The 24,890-nt window shown below is 37.2% G+C and overlaps 1 protein-coding gene across 6 annotated transcripts in view; it reads right to left on the reverse strand.

Moving 5' to 3' along the window:
* PATJ (PATJ crumbs cell polarity complex component) overlaps positions 1–24,890 on the reverse strand; it is a 346,985-nt gene that overhangs the window by 260,267 nt on the left and 61,828 nt on the right. For 5 of the 6 annotated variants that reach the window (XM_081306345.1, XM_081306347.1, XM_081306346.1 and 2 more), the window contains exons 15-17: positions 17,942–18,076; positions 12,730–12,891; positions 9,241–9,372 (exon numbers count right to left, since the gene is read on the reverse strand). In XM_081306345.1, coding sequence (XP_081162471.1) covers positions 9,241–9,372; positions 12,730–12,891; positions 17,942–18,076 — 429 coding nt within the window. The remainder of the gene's footprint in view (positions 1–9,240; positions 9,373–12,729; positions 12,892–17,941; positions 18,077–24,890) is intronic. The other variant, XM_081306348.1, reaches the window with a different exon arrangement.

The following is a 24,890-nucleotide window of genomic DNA, read 5'->3' on the forward strand; positions in this document are numbered from 1 at the left end:
CCATACCAGCTTGCATTATGAAAACAACAATTTCTTTGAAAGCTAAGAATGAATGACAGACAAAGCAGTTCTGTGCTGAGTTTATATTTTAAAAATTTTCATCACCACCACCACCATCATCACCACCACCACCATCATCACCATTGTTTTTTAGTAAATGGTAACATTTACCAACGTGTTGTCATTTTGCGCAGAAAAAAATATGGGTATTTATAAGTGCTCCTTTATTTAGTTCTTATAACTTTTGTAAAGAAAATATTGTTTTATTTTGGAGAGTATTGTTTTAGTACACTGAGAATAAGAAAAGACTTGTCCAAAGTCCTATGTCCTCTGGGTCGTTCCTAACTGGAAAGCCAGTGCTCTTAATATACTACATGTTCACCATGGTATAATGCTAAGTGTAGTACCTGATTAGGGCTGAAAGGTGAACTTGAAACCTAGAAATGGCATGTTGGAATCAAGCAGCCAATCCCCTCTCATGAATCATTAACAGAGTGAACCTCTGGTACTAGGAGGAGGTAGCACCACTTCCTGGTCTCACTTGGAAAGCTTAGCCTTCCTAGATCACCACCTGGGTCCAAATGACATCCACAAGCAAAAAGAGCAGTACTGACCACCCTGCCTTGGAAAAAAGAGATTCCCAGTACCTGCTTGTTGATTTGCTTCAATCATTCAGCCACAGTCTAGGAAAGGCTGGCTTTCATCTACTGTGGGCCTCAACACTGACATAAAAATCAAGTGGGAATTCCAAAATAAAGCCATGCCTGGAGGCAGGAGAAGGATGGCGATGAGACACCTCTGGAGACCAAGTTTCTCCTTTAGATCCAGTCTTTTTTTTTTTAAATAGTTGTTCTGTTTTTGTTTTTGTTTTTGTTTTATTACATGGGAGACACAGATGCATTGCAAGACATATCCACTAACTTCCTGGAATATCTTGAGCACTTCATAGGAGAGTTGTGATTACCAGGTATTACAGTAAATCTGAGCATCTTTATGCCCATGTTTTGGCTCTCCACGGTCATTTCATCAACACTAATATTTATAGTTGTCCACTTCTGAAATACTCACTAAAGGTAATACAGCCAATATATCACGTTCAGGCTTCTCTCCTCAGCAATGCCTTCAAGGGTGAAGCAGAAACGATTGTGGAGACACATTAAATGGAAAGCTACCCTATGAGCACGCACCATCCAGCTGACAGGCATTTTGCTGCTTGCCTGCTATTCTCTTTCACTCCCATTACACACAATGAGATTTTTTCCCAAATTTGTATTCCAGAGCCATGAAATTCCCGCAAAGTTCAACATCAGGCCTGACTTAAGATCTTTGAGGCCTCCTGCTAACTTCATCCCCCTGCAGCTGCCTCACTAAGGCAAGCTTTTGATCTGTACTATCTGGATTTCAAGCTGATATACACACAGCCTCTTTGATCTCTTATTAAGTGGCTTCTGGTCTCCTGATGCCTTTAGTCTTGCTGCACTGAGGGTTTTGGAAGTCAGTCGTCATCCTGAGCATACTACAAACTCCACACACCAGGAGTGGACTCCCTTCATTCACCCACTTCGCAGCCTTGAAAAGCAATATTTAAGCCATGAGAGAATTTCCCCAGTAGCCACAATCAATCCACTCCATGAACACACTACGAAGAATTATTTTTCAAATGAAGCAGCTTAAAATGATTTAAAGGATACAGAACTTTCCCATAGAGGGAAAGGAAGCAAATCCTCTGTGAAAAGAAATCTTCAGCCCAGTTGGCACTGGAGCTTACAGTACTTTGATGTTAATAAAAATAAATGTGGACAGGAATCAGGGATGGGCAAAAAGTAGCCTTTATCAGTTCCCCTAAGTTCTGTTAAGCAAAAAGTGACCTTTAATCGCAGCTGTGTGATTTTTCAACACCATGCTATATAATATATGTGTAAGAATATGAATGCTGCCATTGGTAGCAGATTGACCGCCTTTTGCTTATACCAATCTCTTACATGAGTGAAATGAAGCCAGAGAAATCTAGGGGTGGGTGAGACAAAAACAAACAAAACCCATAAACCAGACGCCAGTGACCACATTACAAGACCACTTGAGCACTGAAGTGAAACTGTCTGACTTGCAGCACATGACTATCCTCTATATTTAGATTCTGGAGAAAGTATTGCTTCTTATCAGACTTCTCAATGGCACTACTTTGTGTTCTGCTGTATGTTAAAATTATGTCAGTATCTCTAATTCCATACCCTGGATTCTGTATGCTAATCATCTAAGATGATCATAAAGACATTGGGCTTCCACAAGCTACCAAATGCTACCAGCCAACACCAGGACTCCTTCAAAACCTCAAGTCTCTTGGCAAAAATTCAAGTCCTAATTCCCCCCACAACATTTTAAAACTCAAATTTCTGATAAACAAGGTTAAAGTTGGAGGAAACAGGAATAGACTTTGAGGCACTAATATCATGGTGTGAATACAAATACTTTATAGCTTCCTAGCTACAAAGGCAAATAAATTAATTACCACTATATATAAAGCTGAAACAAAATTGATAGCTATATATTGCTATCACTTAATCTGTCTATATTATAGAAAACCATTAGCAAATTCATGAATTACACACCTGCTCACACTATTTTCCAAGAGAGTTATTTAAAGAAAGAAATGATTCTACATAAGTAGTATCAACTTTAAGTGATCTGAAGATATATGTCTCATAGTTATGTTCAAATAATTTGTACCAAATTTTAAGATATATGTTCCTTTGATGAGTAATTCTACTTTTGGGACTTTACCATAAGACACTGTCACTTTTTTAACAAAAGAGCATGACAAAGATATCTACCTCAGCCTCTTTTAAAATACAAACTAAGCTAGCTGGACAAGGTGCCACAGGCCTGTAATCCCAGCAAATCTGGAGGCTGAGCCAGGAGAATCACAAGTCCCAGGCCAGCCTCAGCAACTCAGGGTGAAACCCTGTCTCAAACAAATATAAAAGAGGACTGGGGATGTAGCTCAGGGATTAAAGTGTTCAGGTTCAACCTCCAGAACCACAACAAAACAAAACACCAATTGGGCACAGAAGACTGGTTAAATAAATTATTGTATATCAAGACTGGTTAAATAAATTATTGTATATCAACACTAAAATACTATGCAGTCATTTAAAGTAATTAGGTAGCTCCAAAAACACCAAAATGAAAGAAGATATAACTGAGAAAAAAAGCAAAGGGTCCATTTATGTGTCAAAAAATAAAAACCATTACAAAGCAATAACAAAACTATTACCTCTATAACCATATACATATAAAATATTTGTGCAAGGACAGACGTAAAAAACAGTCATTTTTACCTGGAACAGAAGTGAAGGTTTATAGTCAAAGGAAGATTTATTTGTCACAGAATCTCTTTATGTACCTTTGAATCTTTGTGCATGTATTACCTGTTTTTTTTCCTGTAAATTTGAATTTATTTTTTAAATGTTTAGAAAAGACAAAAGGGAAATTACTTTATTGAAAAAAGTAAAGATTCATTAATCACATCACAATAACATGAGTGTTTTCATATTTTACATTTTCCTTCCCACATGAATACATATTTTAATTTAGCCATACTCATGTTGGACAGAACATTTAGTGTGCTCAGAAAGTCAGTGTGTTACACAAATAAAGCCAACTTTAAGACACATTTGTGGAATTTACATGATCCCTGCATACAACTTTCAAAAATCTTTTGTAAAGAAATTTCTAGGGAATCGGGCCTGATGGCACAAGCCTGTAATCCTACAGGCTCAGGAGGCCAAGGCAGGAGGATCAAAGCTAACCTCAGAAACTTAGTGAGGCCCTAAGCAACTCAGTGAGACCCTGTCTCAAAATGAAACTAAAAAGGGCTGGGGATGTGGCCAGTGGGTTCAAGCCCGGTTTAAAAAAAAAAAAAAAAGACTTAGCAATACTCCAATATTTTACCTTCATACTATTTTGGTTTTCTAACCCACTTCTTCTGTTAAGAAAAATTGATAACTTAATTTTTATAGAAAGGGAGACTTTCACTATTATTCTTAATGAGTCATCATTTGTCTTTGGACTTTCAAACAAATCTTTAAAGCATTACTAACAGTATTTAAATATGAATCACCTCTAAATTGCTGTACTATGTATGATGCTTTTTATTTTTATCTCTTCCAATGTCTGAGACAAACCCAAAGTCTTTCAAAAATATCTGCTTGGGTAAAAACTGAGTCAGGAGGGGAGAGATAAGAAGAACAGGATGTGGGAGGAAGGAGAATTATTAGTTAATAAATTTTACCTTCTAAATCACTGAAATTCAAAAGTACCAAGGATGGCAATATCATGGCTAATGTTCAAAAATTGGCTAATGTCAAACATTTCCAGTGAATTATAATCATAAGGGGTTATTCAAAGTTCAGCATAAATCAAAACACTAGAAAATATCCACTTGCCATGTTTAATTTATAAGGTCAACTGAAGATAAAATCCATATAGCTTAACATTTTTTTCAAGCTTTTTGGTAGAAATTAAAAATTACACTCTCAGACTACCTAATAATTGCTTCATTATTGAACATTAACCCACAACAAATTACTTGCACTAATTTAGGATTCTTGAATTTGCAATTATTTTTTTTCTGAAACAATAAATACTAGCTCTTACACAATGTATATGAGCACACTACATTAATTAATTTTTAATACTTACTAAACTTTCATATAAACACTAAAAATGAGAATACGATTTAGCAGCTTAGTCTTTAAAATATGAAAATTTTACAAGCTGGAAAAACAGGAAGATCTGCTGTAGTAAGTTGACTGTAGTGATGCCCTATAATAAAAGGCATATGAAAATACTATTCACAAAGGAATAACAGGGCATTATGATTAAAAGCATTAAGATCTGGGGCTTGGGCTGGGGATGTGGCTCAAGCGGTAGCGTGCTCACCTGGCATGCGCGGGGCGCTGGATTCGATCCTCAGCACCACATAAAAAATAAAGATGTTGTGTCCACCGTAAACTAAAAAATAAATATTTTAAAAAATTCTCTCTCTCTCTCTCTCTCTCTCTCTCTCAAAAAAAAAAATTCAAATTCCATTTTACCATATACTAGTAGTGTGAACTTGGACTAGTTACTTAACCTCTCTGTGCCTGTTTCCTCACTTCTAAAATGAGGGTCATAATTCTACCTACTTCATATTGTTCTTATGAGGAATGCAGGAGCTAATAAATATAAAGCAATTAGAACAAGGCCTATTAGGGTTTACTAGCACATAACACTCAATAAATGTTACCTATTATTATATTTATATTAATGTTAGTATTAATATATTAATAATATTCCATGAAGACAATATTCTGAGGAATAAAAACATCACACATAATATCACACTAGGAAACTGAAAACCAAAATATAACGAAGGCATGATGTAGAAATCTCATCTTAAACCTGGTGAGAATTAAGCTATAAAAACTTAAAACCAAGTTCTGATGAGTTAAGTTGTGCAAAAACAGAGTAGTCATGCCATAATATTAATGCTCTTGACAGATTACATGCTTCATTGTTTTCCATGACCTAATCCTATAAGGCATGAAGTTAGTTACACAGGAACCAGTGAATTTTCCAGTATGGTACACATACCAGGCAGGATTTTAATGAATTACTACACAGAGTAATGCCTAGGTATATTTGAGACAAATGAATACTCTACCTCTATTCAAATCAAAGCCACAAAGGCTACTACACTAAAATCTAAGGAAAAACTTACAATGTGCATATTTATTGTCTTCCCTGCTATTTTCTCTTTTCCCTTTGCCCCAGTCTAATTTAAAATGCCTTTCATGGAGAAGAATTTCTACTTTGCTCTTTGGCCATAGCACTGACTTGTAGAACTCAAGCTTCTTCATTTCAGGTAGAAAAACTGCATGGTTTGGAATGTGAATTGTCCTCCAAAAGTTCATGAGTGAGACAATGCAAAAAAAGGTTAGAGGTGAAATGACTGGGTTATGAGAGCCTTAAATTAACCAGTGAATTAATCACCTGATAGGGATTAATGGAGTGGTAACTGGAGGCAAGTAGGGTGCAAATGGAGGAGGTGGGTCTTTGGATCCTGCCTTTGGAGTTTATATTTTACCCTTGGTGTGAAGAGAACTCTTTATCTACTTCCTGGTGTTATGTCCTGAGCCTCTTTCCTTCACCACACCCTTCCACCAAGATGTTCTGCCTCACCTCAGGCCCCAAGAAATGGAGTCAGCCACCTAATGCCTAAAACCTCTGAAACCAAGAGCATCAAAATAAATTTTTTGTCTTCTAATTGTTCTTGTCAGGTCTTTCATTGCAGCAATGGAAAAAGCTACTAAAACAAAGGCATGCTTTTTTTCTTTGATCAGCTACGCAACTTCTATCAATATTCTGAATCACTGACCTGTGCAGTCAGCCACCCCATCATTCCATGGACAGATTCAAGATCCTTTATCTTGCTCACTCATATTTTCCTAAAGTTCTTCTCATTTATGTAAAAAGCAAACTTCTGCCCAATAATCCACAACTGGGTAATTCACATATGGCTCATCAAGAGTTGGCTGTATTTTAGAATGCAATTTTACAATTAAATTTAGACTCCACTAAACAAAGCCTTTTTTCTTAAAATAGGTAGTTAAAAACGGATAGAGTTCAGACATTGTTTTATGGCATAATCTTTGAGGATAGTTTTTAAAACTTTGTGTTCATTTTCTAAATCAGATGATGGTAAATAATACATTTCCACAATAACATAACATTTCCTACTTCTTACACATTAATTCACTTAATCTACACAATTCTTCTAGCTAGATGTTATAATCCCCATTTTAAAGATGAGAAACTACATAAGCATCAATGAAACAGATGTACATAATTTTGCCAGGCTCTTCAGTAAGTTGCTATTCTTGAGAAAAACCCATAGTGAGGAAAGTGGTTAACTGAAATTAATATTCCAAGATAAAAGTACAATCTGTTTACTGCTGAGAATGAACAACCTGGATGCTCTACCACGCTAATACTTTCTCCTTGTGACTAAAATTTTCCTACCTTACTTCTTACACTAAATATGCTAAGCCTGCCAGGGCAGGAATCTGCAACCTAATAAATTCATTCAGGACACATTGAATACGGTAATAGCAGGGAACACGGCCTTTCTTTGGCTTCTGCCAAACCTCTGTCTGGCCTTGCAAAAAATATTCTTGAACTTTGGAATTTATTACCTAATTACAACAAGAGATGGCATAATCGATTAATTAACTTGCACAAAACCAAATTTTAAATTGTGTTTACCTGTCATCTGAATGTCATAACGGATAACAGTTTTACGTACCATTGACAAATGGTGAAAAAGTACTAAGCCCATCTGTGAGTATACTTAAGATTAAACTTAAGAAAAACATTCAATTTAAAATTTAAAACTGACTGTTCTTTCTTACAAGGTTTAGCTTCAGAAATAAATAAGGTGAACCCTTTCACTTGAATCAAAATAACATTCAGGGGATATGGAGTTGTAGCTCAGCTCACTGGTAGAATACTCAGCTAGTATCCAAGAAACCCGGTTCCAGTCCTCAGCAACACACACACACATACACACACACAGATTTAAGAGATTATGTATTTTTTCTATCAGTTTTCCAAGAAACACAAAGGCAAGTAGAATATTTAATACTATTTTGCATGGAAGTTATTTTATATAATTTGTGTAGAAATAAATAAATGTATGTGTGCCAATGATTATGAGGAATATGAGAAAAAAACAAACCTAAACTTTTATAAATAAAGCAATAGAAGTTAGAATGCATACCTATACAGATGCAGTGAAGAAAAAAAATTCCAGTTAAAAAAGTCTACACTTTTTTTTAAAAGTATAAAGCACAGAGCTGATAAAGGGATGTTCCTGCCGACTAGGGATTAAAGTAATAAGCACTATCAAGGGAATTTTGTTTTTTCATCCTTCATTGAAATTTTATTTTTTATATTTTGAAACATTTGTTTTAATATCTATGATATTCAAACTATAAAACTTGCAGAAAATGTCCATGAGAAAGTAAAAGCTTAGGATGTAAATACTTACTGTATAAAAGAATACAAATACATAGAATCCTATGATAATGGAAAAGTAGCTGAACATCTAAGACCATATCTGAAAGATGCTTTCTAAGATAAATCCTAGTTATCAGAATAGTTAACAAATGCCCATTGAATTTGTGCATCCAAATTCAATTAATTTTGGCTAATCTAAACTTTATTATTGTACAAATATTTATAAACCACTTACTAGATGCTAGATAATAGGGCTACAATGGGAAGGGGAGAAAAGAGATAGCCCCTGCTACTTGCTTTATGTGCCCTAATATTAACCATTATGTAAACTTCCAGAATTCTACCATATTGATATTTCTTGATAAAAATATTTTCCAAAATATTCATTTGGAATCACCAACTCACAATTCAATAATACTCCAATAATACTCCAAAAAGTAATTCTAACAACATAGAGGGTTATCTGGCACAGAAATATGCCAGCAAAAATGAAATACATATAATCTATTTCAGTACCTTTAAATCACACTTACAAAAAAAAATTTAATGTTCTGACATAATGCTCAAAGTATTTTTCTTTTAATTTGTTCCCAATTGCCTTATTGTATTTTAAAAAAACTGATTTTTATAACACTGGCATTCTATGTGTCTCAACAGAGGACATTTTGCTTTATCAAACCACACTGTGTTTAGGAAGCACTAAAGTATTAAAATATGCATCTAAAGAGGTAAAAGACTTTTTGCTAACAGTTTTAATTCTTCCAAACAATCAGAAGTCTAAAAACACAGCAGCAACTGATAAACTGTATAACATATAGATAGATGTTCAATCATGATCTTTCACCTCCCTTCCAAAAGGGAGCAGTAACTTTAGTTAGAACCAGAGTGATTGTAAGTATGTAAATGCATAGATGTTATATATATATTAATAAAAACATGTAATCTCACCAAGAATATTTCTACTTATTCATTGAGATTAATAGGTGAGCTCTATGAGAGCAACTGATTTTAAAAGTAACAATTGGAAGCATCATATCCCTTCTTTGGGATTCAGTTTTGCTTAAGTCAAAATAGGTACCTGAAACAATTGCTACTTCACAGAACTTTAATATAAACCAAACCAAAACAGAAACAGAAACTACCACCAGCAAATCAAATCAACCTCTATACAGGCTCTTTTACCTGGTAATCCAGAATGCTGAACCCCAAGCCTTTATGGTCTTTCACTAGCTCAACAATCTTGACTTCAGGAGCCCACAAAGCTAATTCCCCATCATCCTCATCTTCAGGACTGACATCTATCCTGTTTTCAACCTGAAAAACCAAAGAAGATAATTGCTTCCAAACAGTCCTTTCTTTCCTGAAAAGAATGAAAATATTAGGAATCTCACAGCTTATTTTCAAATTGGGAATTCTCTTTGACATGAGTAGTTTTCCTTCTTGTTCTTTTAAAAAGGGGCATGCACCAGGCATACACAATTTAGGATGAGATAGATGTTCTTGAAAATTCAAGCATTTAAAAATGCAGATTGTCCATACAATGTTTTTTTTTTAATGTAAAATATATTTTTCATTGAAAGTATTAACACTAACCTCTTATACTTCAATGAGTTCTGTCATCCCATTAGAAGCATAAAAGGAAAAATATGCAATTTAAGTAAAAACAAAAACATCACATAAACTAAGAAACATACAAGATATTTAAAAAGCAATACCTAGATTCATAATTATAATGAAAGACAGAAAACAATGTCAACACAGAGAGAAGCCAGAGCAGGACACAGAGAAATCACTTCTGTTGAGTCCTTTCAATAAAAACCAAAATAAAGTTTTCCTCCTTTAAGCCCTTCTGCTTAGGTATTTTGACACAGTGACTGAAAGCTATTACAATCACTGAGTTGAAATAATGAAAATCTGATCTTAGAGGAAAGGCCAGCCCAAGTGTCTAGCATACTTTTCTTGACTTGACAACCCAAAGTCTTTTATTCCAGACTTCCTGTCCTTTCAGGAAGAATAGCCACAGCTATGTGGAATTCCAGGAAGCTAAACAAAAAGATCAATGAGTCCACTATGCAGGAGGACAATGCCTACTTCATAACCCTTGTTTTTTTTATTTATAGCATTATATTGTTGTCATCCAGTTTATCTTCCCCAACATAACTCTGACCTTTTGCATAACACTCAAGAAATACCTTCTTTTGCTTTATGGCCCTCACAACTAACAAAAAGGCTGGCTCCTGGACTAGAATGGAGGCTCTGCGAGGGCTCCTGCAGACTGCCACTTGACTCCTACTGCCTGCCTGCACTGGATAAATATCTGTCCAATGCATTATTTAATCATCTACTTTTGAGTGTGTTTCTCTTAAAACTCCTTCTTAGTAAAGTTATATACTAAATAACAAGTTTTAAAAGCAGATTTCTTGAAATTTTGGGTTTGTTCTCAGAATATAAAATGAAAATGTATCATTTCTACTAACATAATTTTGAGTGACCCATATAAGAAAACTCATTTAATTGAATTAAAGGAAGGGAGGCAGAGTCTATAATTTGAAGAGGAAGTCACCACAGTTAGTACAAAAACATTCTTATGCAGGGCCTGGCCGCCCATGCCTATAATACCAGTGACTAAGGAGGTTGAGGCAGAAGGGCAGGAGAATTACAAGTTCAAGGCCAACGTCAGCAACTTAGTAAGACCCTGTTTCAAACTAAAAAATAAAAAGGACTGGAGATGTGACTCAGTGGTAAAGAATCCCTGAATTAATCCCCAGTTTCCAACCCCCCAAAATTAGGACTGGTCCAAATGCAAGTTGCTGGTAGGACATGGAAGATCAACACCCAGTCCATGGAAGATGGAATCTGAACGTAGGAACAATTTCCTTGTTCTTAGATTATATAACCTGAAATAAGTAGAAATGTTCTAGATCAATAACCTCTGCATATTTCAGCCTGATATGATGAAGTGATATAGTTAAAAAGAAAACACTCATATCTTCAAATAAAATGCACAGTTTCAATGGCTAATACAATATGATTAATGTCTTACTGGGAACTTAATACCCTCACTGATTAATGAGTGTTTGAATTTTGGCTGAGCCACCTAACCAGATAGTTTAATAAAATAATATGGTATCAGCATAAGTGAAAAAAGAGATAGATGGAAAAGAAAGTCAGGACTTTAGGAAACCACATACAATTAACACAAGTTTGTAGAAATTTCAAGGCATCCCAGGTGCATAAGATATCATGCAACAACCGGAAATATATCACTTTGATATAATCAATTTTGCATAATTCTTATATTTACAAAATGGAAAGCAATCAACTAATGGGCAGCCAGTTTGACGTTTGGCATAATTCAAGCTGTTGTTCACCCATTGTGGTAAAGCATGACAGATGGGAGCACAGAGTCAGCAAGATGGGTTAGTGATTTACACACCTTATAGGATTAGATTAAAGGCATTTTTATCAGCCCTCAAAGGGAAGCCACCACCCATATTTCATTTCATTAAGGATAGCAAGTCACAAAAGTTTGGCATTTGAGTTCCATACTTGATTTTTTTTTTCTTTTTGCAAAAGATAAACATTAAAAAAAAAGATTGTCAATTATCAAAAAATTTCCTTTTTATTTGCTCAGTACAGAATAAAAGCATTATGAGATAATAAAAAATAATAATTTTAAGAGTTGGCCTCTGACCAACTGACAGTCTTCTTGGAAAAACAAGATGGATACATACTGACGGATCTGTGACTGTAAGTTAGTACTAGATTCCAATGTACTTTAGAAAATCAGAAAACAAAGATTGGTGGACTGCAGCAGTCAAGAAAAGTGATCACTAACTTTTGTGGCGTACTTTCCACACTCAAGCCATCACAGGAAGGTCTTTGCACATATTATTTATTTTGCACATTTATTGCTTTTTACATAAACGCATGAGATGTGTAAGTTCTAATCAGGGCACCATTTTTCAGAAGAATATGAAGAGAAAACAAGGTTATTGTCCCAAGATTCATGAATATTAAGTGCTAAAGGCAGGATTAGAGTCCATGTAATTTGAAATCCTGACCAAAGGCAGGTAGAAAGGAAGCCCGTGCACCTAAGCTGGTATGAATGGAATTATAACCTAAGCGTCTGGAAACAGGAGAAGTGGCACAAACATGAAATTACCAAGGGCTCATGATGGCAAAATATGTGCTCAAAACTCTTTTTGAAATTACAATGCTCTTAGAAAACGTTCCAACAGCAGATAAAGTTATTTCATTCTCTGGCCTTCTAAAAGTTTTTATAGCAACTTTTAGACTCACTTCAAAACTGATCACACATCTTCTTATTTTTAAGGCTCTGAGAAAGAAAAGATCATTAGATATTCAACATCCACCAAAATCTTAACCTTATTAAGATAAATTGAGTTGAACCAGGAGCCAAAAGCAATGAGTGCAGGCAATTACTAAAATCAAAATGCATGCACATCAATGTCACCAACACTTTGAGGAAAAGAGTTTTAGGATGGTAAGTGAAAATAACAACCTGAAAAGTGATGCACTGTTTGCCTCAGTTAAATATAAAGGAGTAGAGCAGGGTTGGTCCTCCTCTCTTAACCCTGTAGTACCTTCTTTGGGGTATCCTTACTGAATGTGCATGCCTATGGGAAGTGTAGTATATGCATTCAGTACCTCCATCTCAGGAAGAGGGGTTTCAGTAGTCATTGGTTCATCTACAGAGGCTTCATCGTCAAATAGCCGCCGACAGCAAACCAAGGTAAAAGGGGGTGGCACTTCTTTAAGAAAGGAAACTGCTTCTCGACGAGATTTTCCATAAAGCTGCACACCATTGACCTAGAAGGACAAGGGGTAAGTGATCACTGAGGAGGCCCCAAATGAAGAGACAAAAAAAATCTCTTGTTATCAATCTACCAGAATTTGAATGGGATATCATTTATGCTCTCTTTAAACAAAGGACCTAGTCATATTATCTCAATAGTCCCTAAAAATGTTAGAAATCCTATTTATCAAAATTAAGACTGAATCTTTACTGAACTTGAATGAATGAATTGTAAAATGTGTGCAGAGTACAGCAGTTACTAGATGAGTGATCCGATTCTTCACAGCTCCACGGCTTCTCCTACAGGTGCACCAGTATTGTGTTCTCTCATCTACTTCTACCTACCTCTCCTAAAATGCACTAAATATCACTTACAGCCTTATCAAGACCATTTCCTTTCACAAGAATAATAATATCACTATAGATGTTAACACTAAACTTAAGATTGTTAAAAACTGCTCACCTTACAATATTAGGTGATAAAATCTTAGATGCATGGCTATCAAAATTTAACATCGGTTCAACATCCTTTCACTCTTAATACCATCCTAGAAAAATCGCTTCTATAGAAAAGCAATATGCATAACTTGCTCCATTCTTGTAAGTTTTGCTGATGCAGCCATCAAGTTATGTAGGAAGTGTCAATTTCAAGTTATTTCATTCAAGTGTTTCATGTTTAAAAAAGAGAACTATTCCCTACTAATGATTAATCTTCCTCATGAAAACTTATCCACATTTTATATCATTTTGGTATATAATGATAATAATACTTTGCACCAAAGATGATTTTAGAAAGATTACATTTATTACTTTAAAGAGTTCTCTCGCTTCTAACTATTGGTCACTAAAAGCTAACCTGTCTGTTCCTCCCCAAAAGCTGAGGCATGGACAAAATTCAGGCACAATAATCTTTTCATATCTGACTTCTACCTTCCTGGGAGGGGTTAGCAACATTATTAGTTTTAATGAAATTTAATTTCTGACAGGTATAGTGCTAATGTTCAGATAACTGACTGGGCCAACTTTACTGGGAACAGCCTTTCCACAGACCTGTCATGGCACCAGAGAATTTAAGTACATTGGGTTGCTGGAAGCATCTCATCAGCAGCGGGAGGAGTCTGGAGACATCATCCCTGGGAACCACTCTCAAGCCTGTAACCTACCCAGCACTTAGCCATCAGACCAGACATCTCCCTGCCACTTAATTATTTACAAAGAAAGCACCACATGGTAGAGGGACCCACATGCACTTTAGGGAGGTGTCTCTACTGGAAAAGTAAATATCACCTCCCCAGTTTTTACGACAATGAAGGGGTCCAGGGGACAGCAGGTTTGTCAGAAGACAAAAGGTTTTTCCTTGGAAGAACTGTAAGTCAACCTTTATGCAAGAAAGGGCTCGGAGGTACCCACCATATCCATAGTACCAATTGATGATATAAGCACAGAAAGACCTAAAGTCACTTAAATGGATAGCAACCCATATTAAAAATAGCAAGTAGATATGATCAAAGCAGGAATTCTACCCATACACAAGTATTATTTTGTGTTTCACTTCAACAAATTAGAAAGTCATTTCTTGGGTTTTTATCTTGGAGTACCTTTAAATATTTATTTAGCTCATTATTTATTAATTTGAATTGTCTCCAATTATTACAGCAGTGCCTGGTAGTCCTCCTCACTACTTTCTCTTGCTAAAGGGATTGGTCATATTTCCCATTACCAACTCCTATCTAAGGGGATTTATGGCTGTTGTAAACGGCTGCTCTGGGCTGAGACTTGGCACAGTGTTCTAACCCCAAAGCATATTTGTGTTTCTGGTTTTAAGCTCTAAGGAGTACATTACACACACACACACACACACACACACACACACACACACAAGTCAAGGACTTTATTTGGCTAATTTTACAGAGGCCTTTATGTCTATATTCAGTTACTCAGAAGCAGCCAATTATTATTTTAAAATTAACAATATTTCTCAAGGTCCCTCAACTTGAGACCTTCTTAAAAGCTGTAAAGTCTCAATTATCCAACTCTTTTCATCAGAAAAATGCACATGTGTATACACACTTCCAGAACACAGAATTCTGCCCAAGTGCTGTCACCTTATACTACCACCTTCAATCCTCATCTCAGGCCCCAAGCTTGTTAACATGACTTCATCATGGGGATACTGAGGCCAGCTCTTCACAGTAAGGTTAGGCTGTGTAGCATACACGGATGGCATTTTGTTAGATCATTACAAACACATAGTGAAATGGCATTTAATGAAGAAATGGACTCCTCAAAATGTTAAGTGATGGGCTGGGGTCGTGGCTCAGGGGTAGAGCACTTGCCTAGCATGTGGGAGGCACTGGGTCCTATTATCAGTACTGCATATAAATAATAAATTAAATAAAGGTCCATCAACAGCTAAAAAATACATTTTTAAAAAAAGTTAACTTACATGCCAAGAGACACAGGGCAAGTTGTGGCAAATTCAGAACCCAAAGGAGCTATTCTGACTTTCAAACCTGGGTTTCCTTCCCTACCCTAAGTTCCTTCATCGGAAATCTGTATTTCAGAATTCAAAACACAACATTTTATTTTGGGGTGGAAGGCCCATGCATTCTAATCTCAGCTGAAGCATGGAACCTTCAGTTGATGGCTGGGATCACCTATACCTGCTCGATCCCAATCCAGCCAAGGTTTCTTTAGCCCAGATCACTTACTAGTAGTGATTAATACTTTGTGTCATTAAATTTTACACTTAAAAAGTTTAAAGTTAAAATGGTAAATTTTCTGTGACATAAACTTTATTACCTAAAATAATAAAATGAACTAAGTTGGTTTAACTCATGCCTCACACCTCCCAAACATATCTCATTTCTCACCACCTAACAACTACATATGATAGCAATAGCCTTCAATCCACAGATTGCGGAATCCTCATTGCCCATATCCTGCCAACTAGCAGAGGAAGACCCAATCCCAGCATCAGAAAGCTAAATCAGCTAGTAAAATTGAGGGCATGAATCTATAATAAGTAGCCCAAGATCACTTGTCAACACCTCTAAGATGCCCAACTCTTGAGGAGATAAATATGTTGAACCTGACAAACATTATACAATGTATACATCTATCAAAACATCACTTGTTGCCCCATTAACTTTTTTTTTTTTTTTTTTTTTGAGACAAGGTCTTGCTAAATTGCTGAGGCTGGCTTTGAACATGAGATCCTCCTGATTCAGCCTCCCAAACCACTGAGATTACAGATGTGTACCACCATGCCCACCCCACGTGTAAAATTTTAATGTTTTGAATCAGTAAAAAATTTAAATTCAAAAAATAAGCAACTTTCCACATCTCAAAAAAAGGACTCCAACACCCTGTCCTCCAACACTATGTCAGAAGTTGATAACCAGTCAAAGCACTCTTCCCTTTGACCTTGAAATTCAACCCAGAATTCTCAATATACTCCCTTAGGTGGGAGGACACTACAAACAAACTGTAATTGCACCCAACATGAAAACTATGTACAATCCTTGTCATTTTGCTTTGAGCAAACATAAATTTTAAATAGAAGTCAGGGTCCATGAGAGTCTGATCTTGGCTAAGGCTATTAGGTTGTTTTTTGTTTGTTTGTTTGTTTTGTTTTTAAACAAGGGATTGAACCTGGGGCGCTTAACCACTGAGCCATATCCCAACCCCTTTTTATGTTTTGTTTTGAGACAGGGTTTCACTAAGTTGCTGAAGCTGGTCTTTGAACTTGCCATCCTCCTGCCTCAGCTTCCTAAGCTGCTAGGATTATAGGAGTGTACCACAGTGCCTGGCTGTTGTAAATCCTAACTCTTGAAATAACCCTCTTCTCTGTAGTCTTCTTGCTTGGCTGTTCCTATATCTCTTTCAGGAGCTCAGGAGATAGTATGTTGTATTTGAAAAAAAACAACAATGAAATAGGAGTTAAGAAACATGAGCTAAAGTTAACATTCTACCACTAATTTTGTGTATAAAGTTGGGGAGTTAGCATCTTGTTTTCTTATCTGTAAAAGATGGGGTTTCGTGATTATTTTGTTTGTTAACACTGAATTTTCCAATTATTTAAATCTCTAGGGAAAATCATTTCAAAGCTACTATAGAACTTCTTTGAGGAGAGGCTTGGGAGCCTGAGCAAGCCCACTGGAGGCCACCCTGTGGACAGGGAGTTTTAAGCAGACTATCCCAAAAGCATCTACATGTAAGTCAACTGTACATGTGCCTGAAGTTGTTCAGCTCTAATCCTTATTAGAAATTATCAATGTATAAATGTGACTACGTGTTGCAAACACCTAGGGTCAGGGATTGGATTCTTAATATTTTGCTTAGAAAAAGACAAATTATGCTGTCAAACTCCTTTCTTAGTACATCATTTTGATACACATTAAAAAGGATATCTCAGTGAATGGATAAAGAAAATGTAGTACATATACACAATGGACTACACTCCCATAAAGAAGAATGAAATTATGGCATTTACCAGTAAATGGATGGAACTGAAGGCTATCAGGCTAAGTGAAATAAACCAATCCCCCCCAAAAAGGGACAAAAGTTCTGATATGTGGATGCTGACTCAAAAATAGGTGGAGGGGAGAGATAAGTGGAGGTTCACCAGATTGGAACAGAGGGAAATGAGGGGGAAGCTAAGGGGGATAGGAGAGACAGTAGAATAAAATGGACATAACTTTCCTGCATTCATTTATAAATACATGACCAGTGTAACACTACATCATGTATAACCACAAGAATGGGAAGCTGTACTCCATATATAATGTATAATATCAAAATACATTCTACTATCATGTACAACTAAAAAGAATTTTTAAAAATTAATTTTTTTTAAAAAAGGACCTCTGAGGAGCCTTAGCATGTGGCAATAATGAACTGATGGAGTGAAACTGGTTTCCTTTTGTCATCCAATTTACTCTGTTTTCCAATCTAAGGGGTTCACATTACATTGGCATTGGTGACACTGTAACTCAGTGGACACATTTGCCTAGAATTTAAAAATTTCGTGCTTGGTATCTTTCTTCCTCACATAAACTTTACCTCAAGAAGCTCATCCTCTAGCTGTAGAAGGTTCAGCATATCAACAGGACCACCAGGAACAATTGAAGAAATGTAATGGTGCCCATCAAAGGAATCCACTTCCACACCAAGCCTCAGAGTATGGATAGGCAGCAGCTATAGCAAGACACAGAGGGACATATTACACACGAGAGGACACAGATGAGTGTCAATCCTCTAACAAGTATCAATGTTGACATGAAAACACCACCACCTGAATTAGATCACCAAACTCCCAAAAGAAGACAATAATGGGAAAAGCAGCCTCAAGTAAAATTATGAAGTTCTTGTTCTTGAAGTTCTTGTCTTCACTCCAATTTTCCTTACCAATTCCCTGGAAATGAAGAGACAGACTTACAAAGTTCTATCTTCAATTTTAAGCTCCAGGTACCCCACGATTTCTACAGTTCCTAGTATGTACACTGTGTTTCTCTTTTTTTACAGGGCTCACCAGCCCCAGAATATCTCTAACTCCCCCGTTTCATAAATAACTTCCATTCACACTTCAATATAAAAGCAGTGTCATTTTCAGGAAGCTCTTAGTTAACCTGCTTCCATCAGGAGTTCGAGACCACTCTATCATGACTCACAAGTACTGCTTAGAATTCTATTTTCTTTGTTTCTCCCCTACCCACCTGAATGTCAAGTCTGTACCTTTAATCCCTATAGCCTGAGGCCTAGAACAGTTTCAGGCACTGAATGTGGGCACACTGAAGATGTCCTTTTCCATCTTGCTAATTTAAGTGATACCATTTCTGATTTGGTGACAACATTAACCATTCTAGGATTGATTCTGTTGATTTATAAGGATTTGTGTGGGGTATGATATGAGTGAAGGATCTAGAAACTCTAGCCAATGTTAGAGAAAAGAGCTGACTACCTTTGTTGCTCTCATCTTTGTTGGTTGCAAAGGACAAGACATTCACCATATCCCCAAAATTTGAAAGATGGAGCTCATGATTTCTCATTGTGGCTATATAAACTAAAAAATGGTAAGTACTACTAATAATATATTTTCTATATCAATCACCTATTTATCTAAACTAGCAGGGATGCCTCTATCTACCCATCTCCAGTGTGGCTTCTTCCCTCATTCTCCCTACAATCAGATTCCTCACCCCTGAGTTGTCACCTCCCCTCAGTCATCTGCTCTGAGTCCCCAGAGTTCCACGGGCTTGGTTCAGACACCATCTGGGGGCTCATTTACATCCCACAACAGACATGCAGACAAATGTGAAGTGGCAAGTGGTCTAGCTGACTACGACCTGAGTGACTTAATATAGGCATGAGGGACTTCTGGCCCTGGGCTAATTTTCTGAAAATGAAGTGCCCTTGACCACCAAGCACTCTGGGATGTAAAACCAACTCTGGCAATAAGATGTTCCACTACCCTAAGTGGAAGGTTAAAGTTATTTCCACTGCTCTTCCCTCTCTGTGATTTCGTTATTTCTCACTGCTGCCACCTCATTCTCTTGTCCAGTCACTGAACCAAGTCACATATATCAAGATAGGAGACACTCATGCCATTTTCTTTGATAGTATATTTAATGGAAGTAAGAACTCTCAGAGAAATCCACCCATCTCTGCCGACTGCCTTCCTTCCTTTGTTTATAAGCCAAACACTACAGGGCAGAGAGGTAGTTGTCAGTGTCCACCCAGAGATCACCTCCAGTGGGGTGCTGGAGCTGGCTCACACTGGCATGTGAAAGCAGATCATTCAATTTCTAGCAAAGTTGTGAGCCAGGTTATTAAACCTGGCCATTATTTAAAATTAAGTTTATAAAATTATAATTAATACTAAAATGAATAAAATAAGAACTCAAAATCCATCAATTCATTATTTCTTTCTATGTTTTCCCACTATTTTCTCAAAGTGATTTATATCCATATGGTAGACATATTCTCTAAGACATCAGAGATACCAACGCTGTGTACAACTGAAAAACACATTAGAAATAGTTGATTTGTGTAGTTGCTAAATGCAGGTAATTAAACAGTCCTACTTCTGCAGAGGAGCCTAACAATGAAGTGCTACTGTGCACGGCTTCCCAACTCAGCAATAAATGATGTCACCTGATAGCTGGAAATGGCCATGTCAGGGCACTCACACCACAGATATTGGTAAGTGCTACAACTGGGGCTGCCCTTCTTTTCTTGAGAGCTAGACATTTACCAGCACCTCATTGACATAACCACTGAGGGTCATGGCATAAGGACACAACAGTGAAGGTTAGTCTGGAAAGGTGGCCAGTATAGGCTCTAAAAAGAAAGAGACATTTGAGGTGAGACTCAAAAAGATAAAATGAGTCTGCCCTACAAAAAGCCTTCTGGGGGACTACTTATAGGAGGTGAGTGAAAAAGATAATTACTAAATTTTTTATGTGAATAAATGAACAGATGGTGGTGACAATCTCTCCATGGAAATAAGTGCCCAAATTACGACAAAGACATGCTGTAGTTATAGAGACACCTTGGCTACTACAGAACAATATGCTACATCGAAATTAAAAAAGATAAGGAGGGAAGTGGTTCCAGTCTCCCCTTCCAGTATTCCCCACCCAACCTACCCCTCCAACTCATCCTCATCTAGTCATATGGCTAACCCCATCTACCCCATCTACACCTCCAATAGAACATATGAAGTCAGGAACGAGCTGGGGCACCGAGGACTGGCAGAGGCTCACTCCTGGCATCCCTTACCCTCTGGATATGGGGCTGTGCCCTTCTAGGCCACTCCTGCAGATATCTGTGAACACCACATGCTCCCTAGAAAACTTAAACCACAAACAAAACACAAAGGCTTCATCTTCAACCATGCTGAACAAATAAACCAGAAATGATGTTTATGAGATCTGTCAATCTGAAGGAGGCCTACCTAATATTAGTTCTGAATCTAAATTTGAGTGCAGCTGGGTTTCTGAGACATCATGTTACATTGCTGCAGGCTTCTCCGCGGGAGCGGGACTGTTTAATTACCTGTCCCAGCTGCACTTAGCAACTAAACAAATCAACTATTTCATCTGTCTCTTTCAGTTGTCCACCCCTTTGGTATTCTGAGTTCTTTGAGAGGGGAAAGTGCTGAAATGACAGGAGTGGGTGCAACAGATGATTGATACCTTCACACACACCCATGTCATGCTTCTTGATGTTTATTCAATGTGCTTCGTGAGGGGTCCTATGGAAACTGACAAAGCTAATGAGCAGCAGGATTTTCATGATCCTGATATGACAGGTAAAGGATGGAAGGAAATGCATCCAAAAAGTGTGACCATTGTGTGATTTACTGTCACTGTTGAGATGAGGAAGGTCAACCAAGATCAAGAAAGCTAGAGGCCTTCAACCCAGGAGTAGAGAGACCTGTCATGAAACAAATGGCATCCCATTCATTTCTCTAAAAGCTCTGCTTTTAGGATCCTAAAATAAGATATCAAAATGCTCATGTGGGAATATAAGTGCTATGGCTTCAGGGGGAGGAAAAACTTCTGGAAAGAAATGCTCCAAAGATGTGTCAGTTGGATGGGGGAGGACTTCCAAAAAAGTTGAACTCAAAATAAGAACACACCCCATGGCGGGTTCTTGCCACACACATACTCCCAGAGTGAAAATATTAAATAGCCATTTGTGTTTAATGATTAGGGAGTAACTAATGTTTAAAGACTAGGCGGTTACTAAATCTACCAAAAACAAAAAAGCAACTTCCCAAGAATGAAGCTAAATGTTTAAAGTAATGATGAGCCACAAGCATAATGGCCACAAAGCTAATTGTGCTCACTCAGAGGTTATGCAAGACCATCAACTAAGCCATTAGAGCTTCATTTATACATTTTTTGTTTTTCTCACTCCTTCTAAAATGTTAATTCTGAATGTTCAAAAAATATGTAGTTGGTTGTTCAAAACATTACATAGTTCTTGATATATCATATTTCACACTTTGATTCAAGTGGGTTATGAACTCCCATTTTTACCCCGTATACAGATTGCAGAATCACATCAGTTACACTTCCATTGATTTACATATTGCCATACTAGTGACAATAAAAAAAAAATCTCAGTGAAGAAAAAAAAGTGTATACCACGGGAGTGTGGGATTGGATACACTCTTTAGAGTTTGTCAAAAATAAAATAAAATAAAAAATATGTAGTATGTACTCTGTGGTACAGGATAATGAGAGTTCTCTCAGAATCCTAAACCCAAGGTCACAGGTCAGTTGGCAGTTATCATTTTAGATATTGTTTATGTTATCTTCTTGGCCCACAGGATATGGGAGTTTTTTACACCTGATCTAACACTGTACTTGACACTCTCCCACCTCTGCTCATAGTATTTCTTCCACCTGGAATATCACTGCACTTGTTTCTCCAAATCCATTCTTGAGTATAGTTCAAATGCCATCCTCCCAATATGCCTCCTTCATCTGTCTTAAAGAAGTAGTGTCTATGTCCGTGAAAGTACATTATGCATTTTAGCAATACAGGCACAGTACTCTCAATGCAATGGGGCAAGGAAGAGACCGAAATTCCCTTAGGGGGTCTTACCCAAAACCACAAAAGCAAAATGAATGTGCACTTTGAAAAAGCGCCTTTGATGCTTCTGATAGAGACCCTGCCCAAGTGGGAAACTACTGCTACTGCCACTTTTGACTCTGTGTGTTGTTCTCTACTTAAAAGAGAGCAGCAGAGTATAAAATTAAGTGCTTGAGAACTGGTTCACAGTGGTTGCCTCTAGGGAAGAGAAAGCAGCAACTGGGATGGGAGAGAAACTTAATTTTCTGCACCTGTATCTTATGAATTTTTTTCTTGTCCACACATTATCGATTAAAAATTAACAAGAGGGGGGAGGGAAAAAGAGTGCAGGTCTAGAAGTTGTATAATCCTTGATTTCTTATCCACTTCTTCCACTTACAAGTTGCATCTTATTTGGGGCAAGTTTTTTTTTACCTGCCTGATGCTTAATTTTCTCATATGAAAAATACGAAGGAGGAAATGCTGCAGACCAACAGAATCATCATGAAAAACGAAGAACATATATTTAAAGCAAAGACCAAACCCTGGTGATGGTGTAATGGCAACACTATTGCAGCCCCTGGAGAGCCCTGCACATCCCACAACCTTAAAATTTCATTTTCTCATTACAGAAGGAAAGAGAAAATCACATTTTAAAGTTCCCTGGCTCAGGGAACATAATTCAGGGGAGAAATGAAGTGAAATCTGTCAATTTGTTCTGTCAAAACCAGAGGACAGACTTGCCTGCTATTTCTGCTTCCCATACTGTGCATATTACTAATGCTCATTTGTATTACAATTGATGGCCAGCAGAAAGGTCACAGAATGAGCTTAATGCTCTTCTCTCATAGCACTGTGATTATCTTAATAGTAAACACTTGCCAAGAAAGCATCCCTAAAAGTGCAAGTCTCCCCAGATGCGGGAAAACTGTTCTTGTGTCATGATTAACAGCTTCCTAGAAATCGTGCAGCTAATGCTCAAGCCACTGCAAATGGCTTTTGCCTCCCTTTTTCCCACAACTCCACCCATAAGAAAACCTTATCTATGAAGGCAAGCCCATCACACATGAAGATGCTCCTTGAATCTTTAAGAGTGGAGGCTACAGGGTGGCAATGATCTAAAGACAACCAGACCCTCAGCAGCACCATGAAACATGAACCTCCTTCACAAAGGAGTGGCAGAGGCAGATCCTTGGCATCAGATCATGCCATGACACCACATCAAAACATCCATTGCTGTCACCTGGTACAGATCACCAGGGCTCTCAGAGCCCTGTGGCACCTGGTCCTCCCCACCAGCCTCATTTAACAACGGAGTGTCCTGAGTCGGGCCCAGACACTCTGAAGCTAACAACTTTCATTCCTCCCACATGCCAGCCCTTCCCCACAATAGGGCGGCTGCACCTGATGCTCACCTGTCCCCAGCTTTTCACATTCTGACCTTTCAAGCCTGTTTCAAGAAGCTGCCACTCCCCTGTGAGGAGGTTCATGTTTCATGGCTGTAGCTGGTGCTGCTCAGGGTGGTTATCTTTAGATCATTGCTACCCTGCAGCCTCCACTCTTAAAGATTCAAGGAGCATCTTCATGTGTGATGGGCTTGCCTTCATAGACAAGGTTTTCTTATTTTCCAAGCAGCTTTCCCTGACTCCCTCTCCAAAGTATCCTCCCCTAAAAAAGATAGCTACACAGGAGAAGGTAGGATAGAGGTCACTAGAGGCATGGAAGGGGAAAGGACAGTGACAAGGTGGATAATGGGTACAGTTAGAGGGACAGAAGTAGGTTCAATGTACTATTACACAATAGGGTACCTACAGTTTATTACACATTTCAAATAAACAGAGAAGAGTTTAAATGGTCTCAATTCTAGAAATGATAATATTTGAGATGGAAATACTGAGTATTCTGATTTGATCATTACATATTATGTACACTTATCAAGATTTAATACTGTGCACCATAAATAAGCACAAATGTCAATTAAAAATTAAATATAAAAATACTATTCACTAATAAAAGTGAATAAACATCATACATGCAAAAAGAAGAGAATTGCTCCCTTAAGTAAAACAGAAAAACTACAGAGAATTGTAAGAGCTATTTTCAATGTTCCTCATCCCCACTGTTCATCGTGTCTTAGAATATATGTTCCATGGAGAAAATTGAATTAAAATTAGAATAAATTTTTGAAAAATTAAATAATAATAATAAAGTGGTCTTCTCCAGTTATGTTCTGTTCACCCTGTTAATTCATTTATAGAACATCTCCCAATCTACAAGGCATTAATAAGTTTATTATGCAGTTATCTTTCAGTTGTCTATTACTATGTCTCTACCCAAACCCAGAATCCAAGCAAGGTCTTACTACATTTTGCTCCTCAGAGATAGCAGCACAATGTTTGGCAAATAGTAGGAGCTCAGTAACTATTTC

Source organism: Spermophilus citellus, assembly GCF_964194105.1.
Source record: "Spermophilus citellus genome assembly, chromosome: 9".
NCBI classification, from domain to species: domain Eukaryota; kingdom Metazoa; phylum Chordata; class Mammalia; order Rodentia; family Sciuridae; genus Spermophilus; species Spermophilus citellus.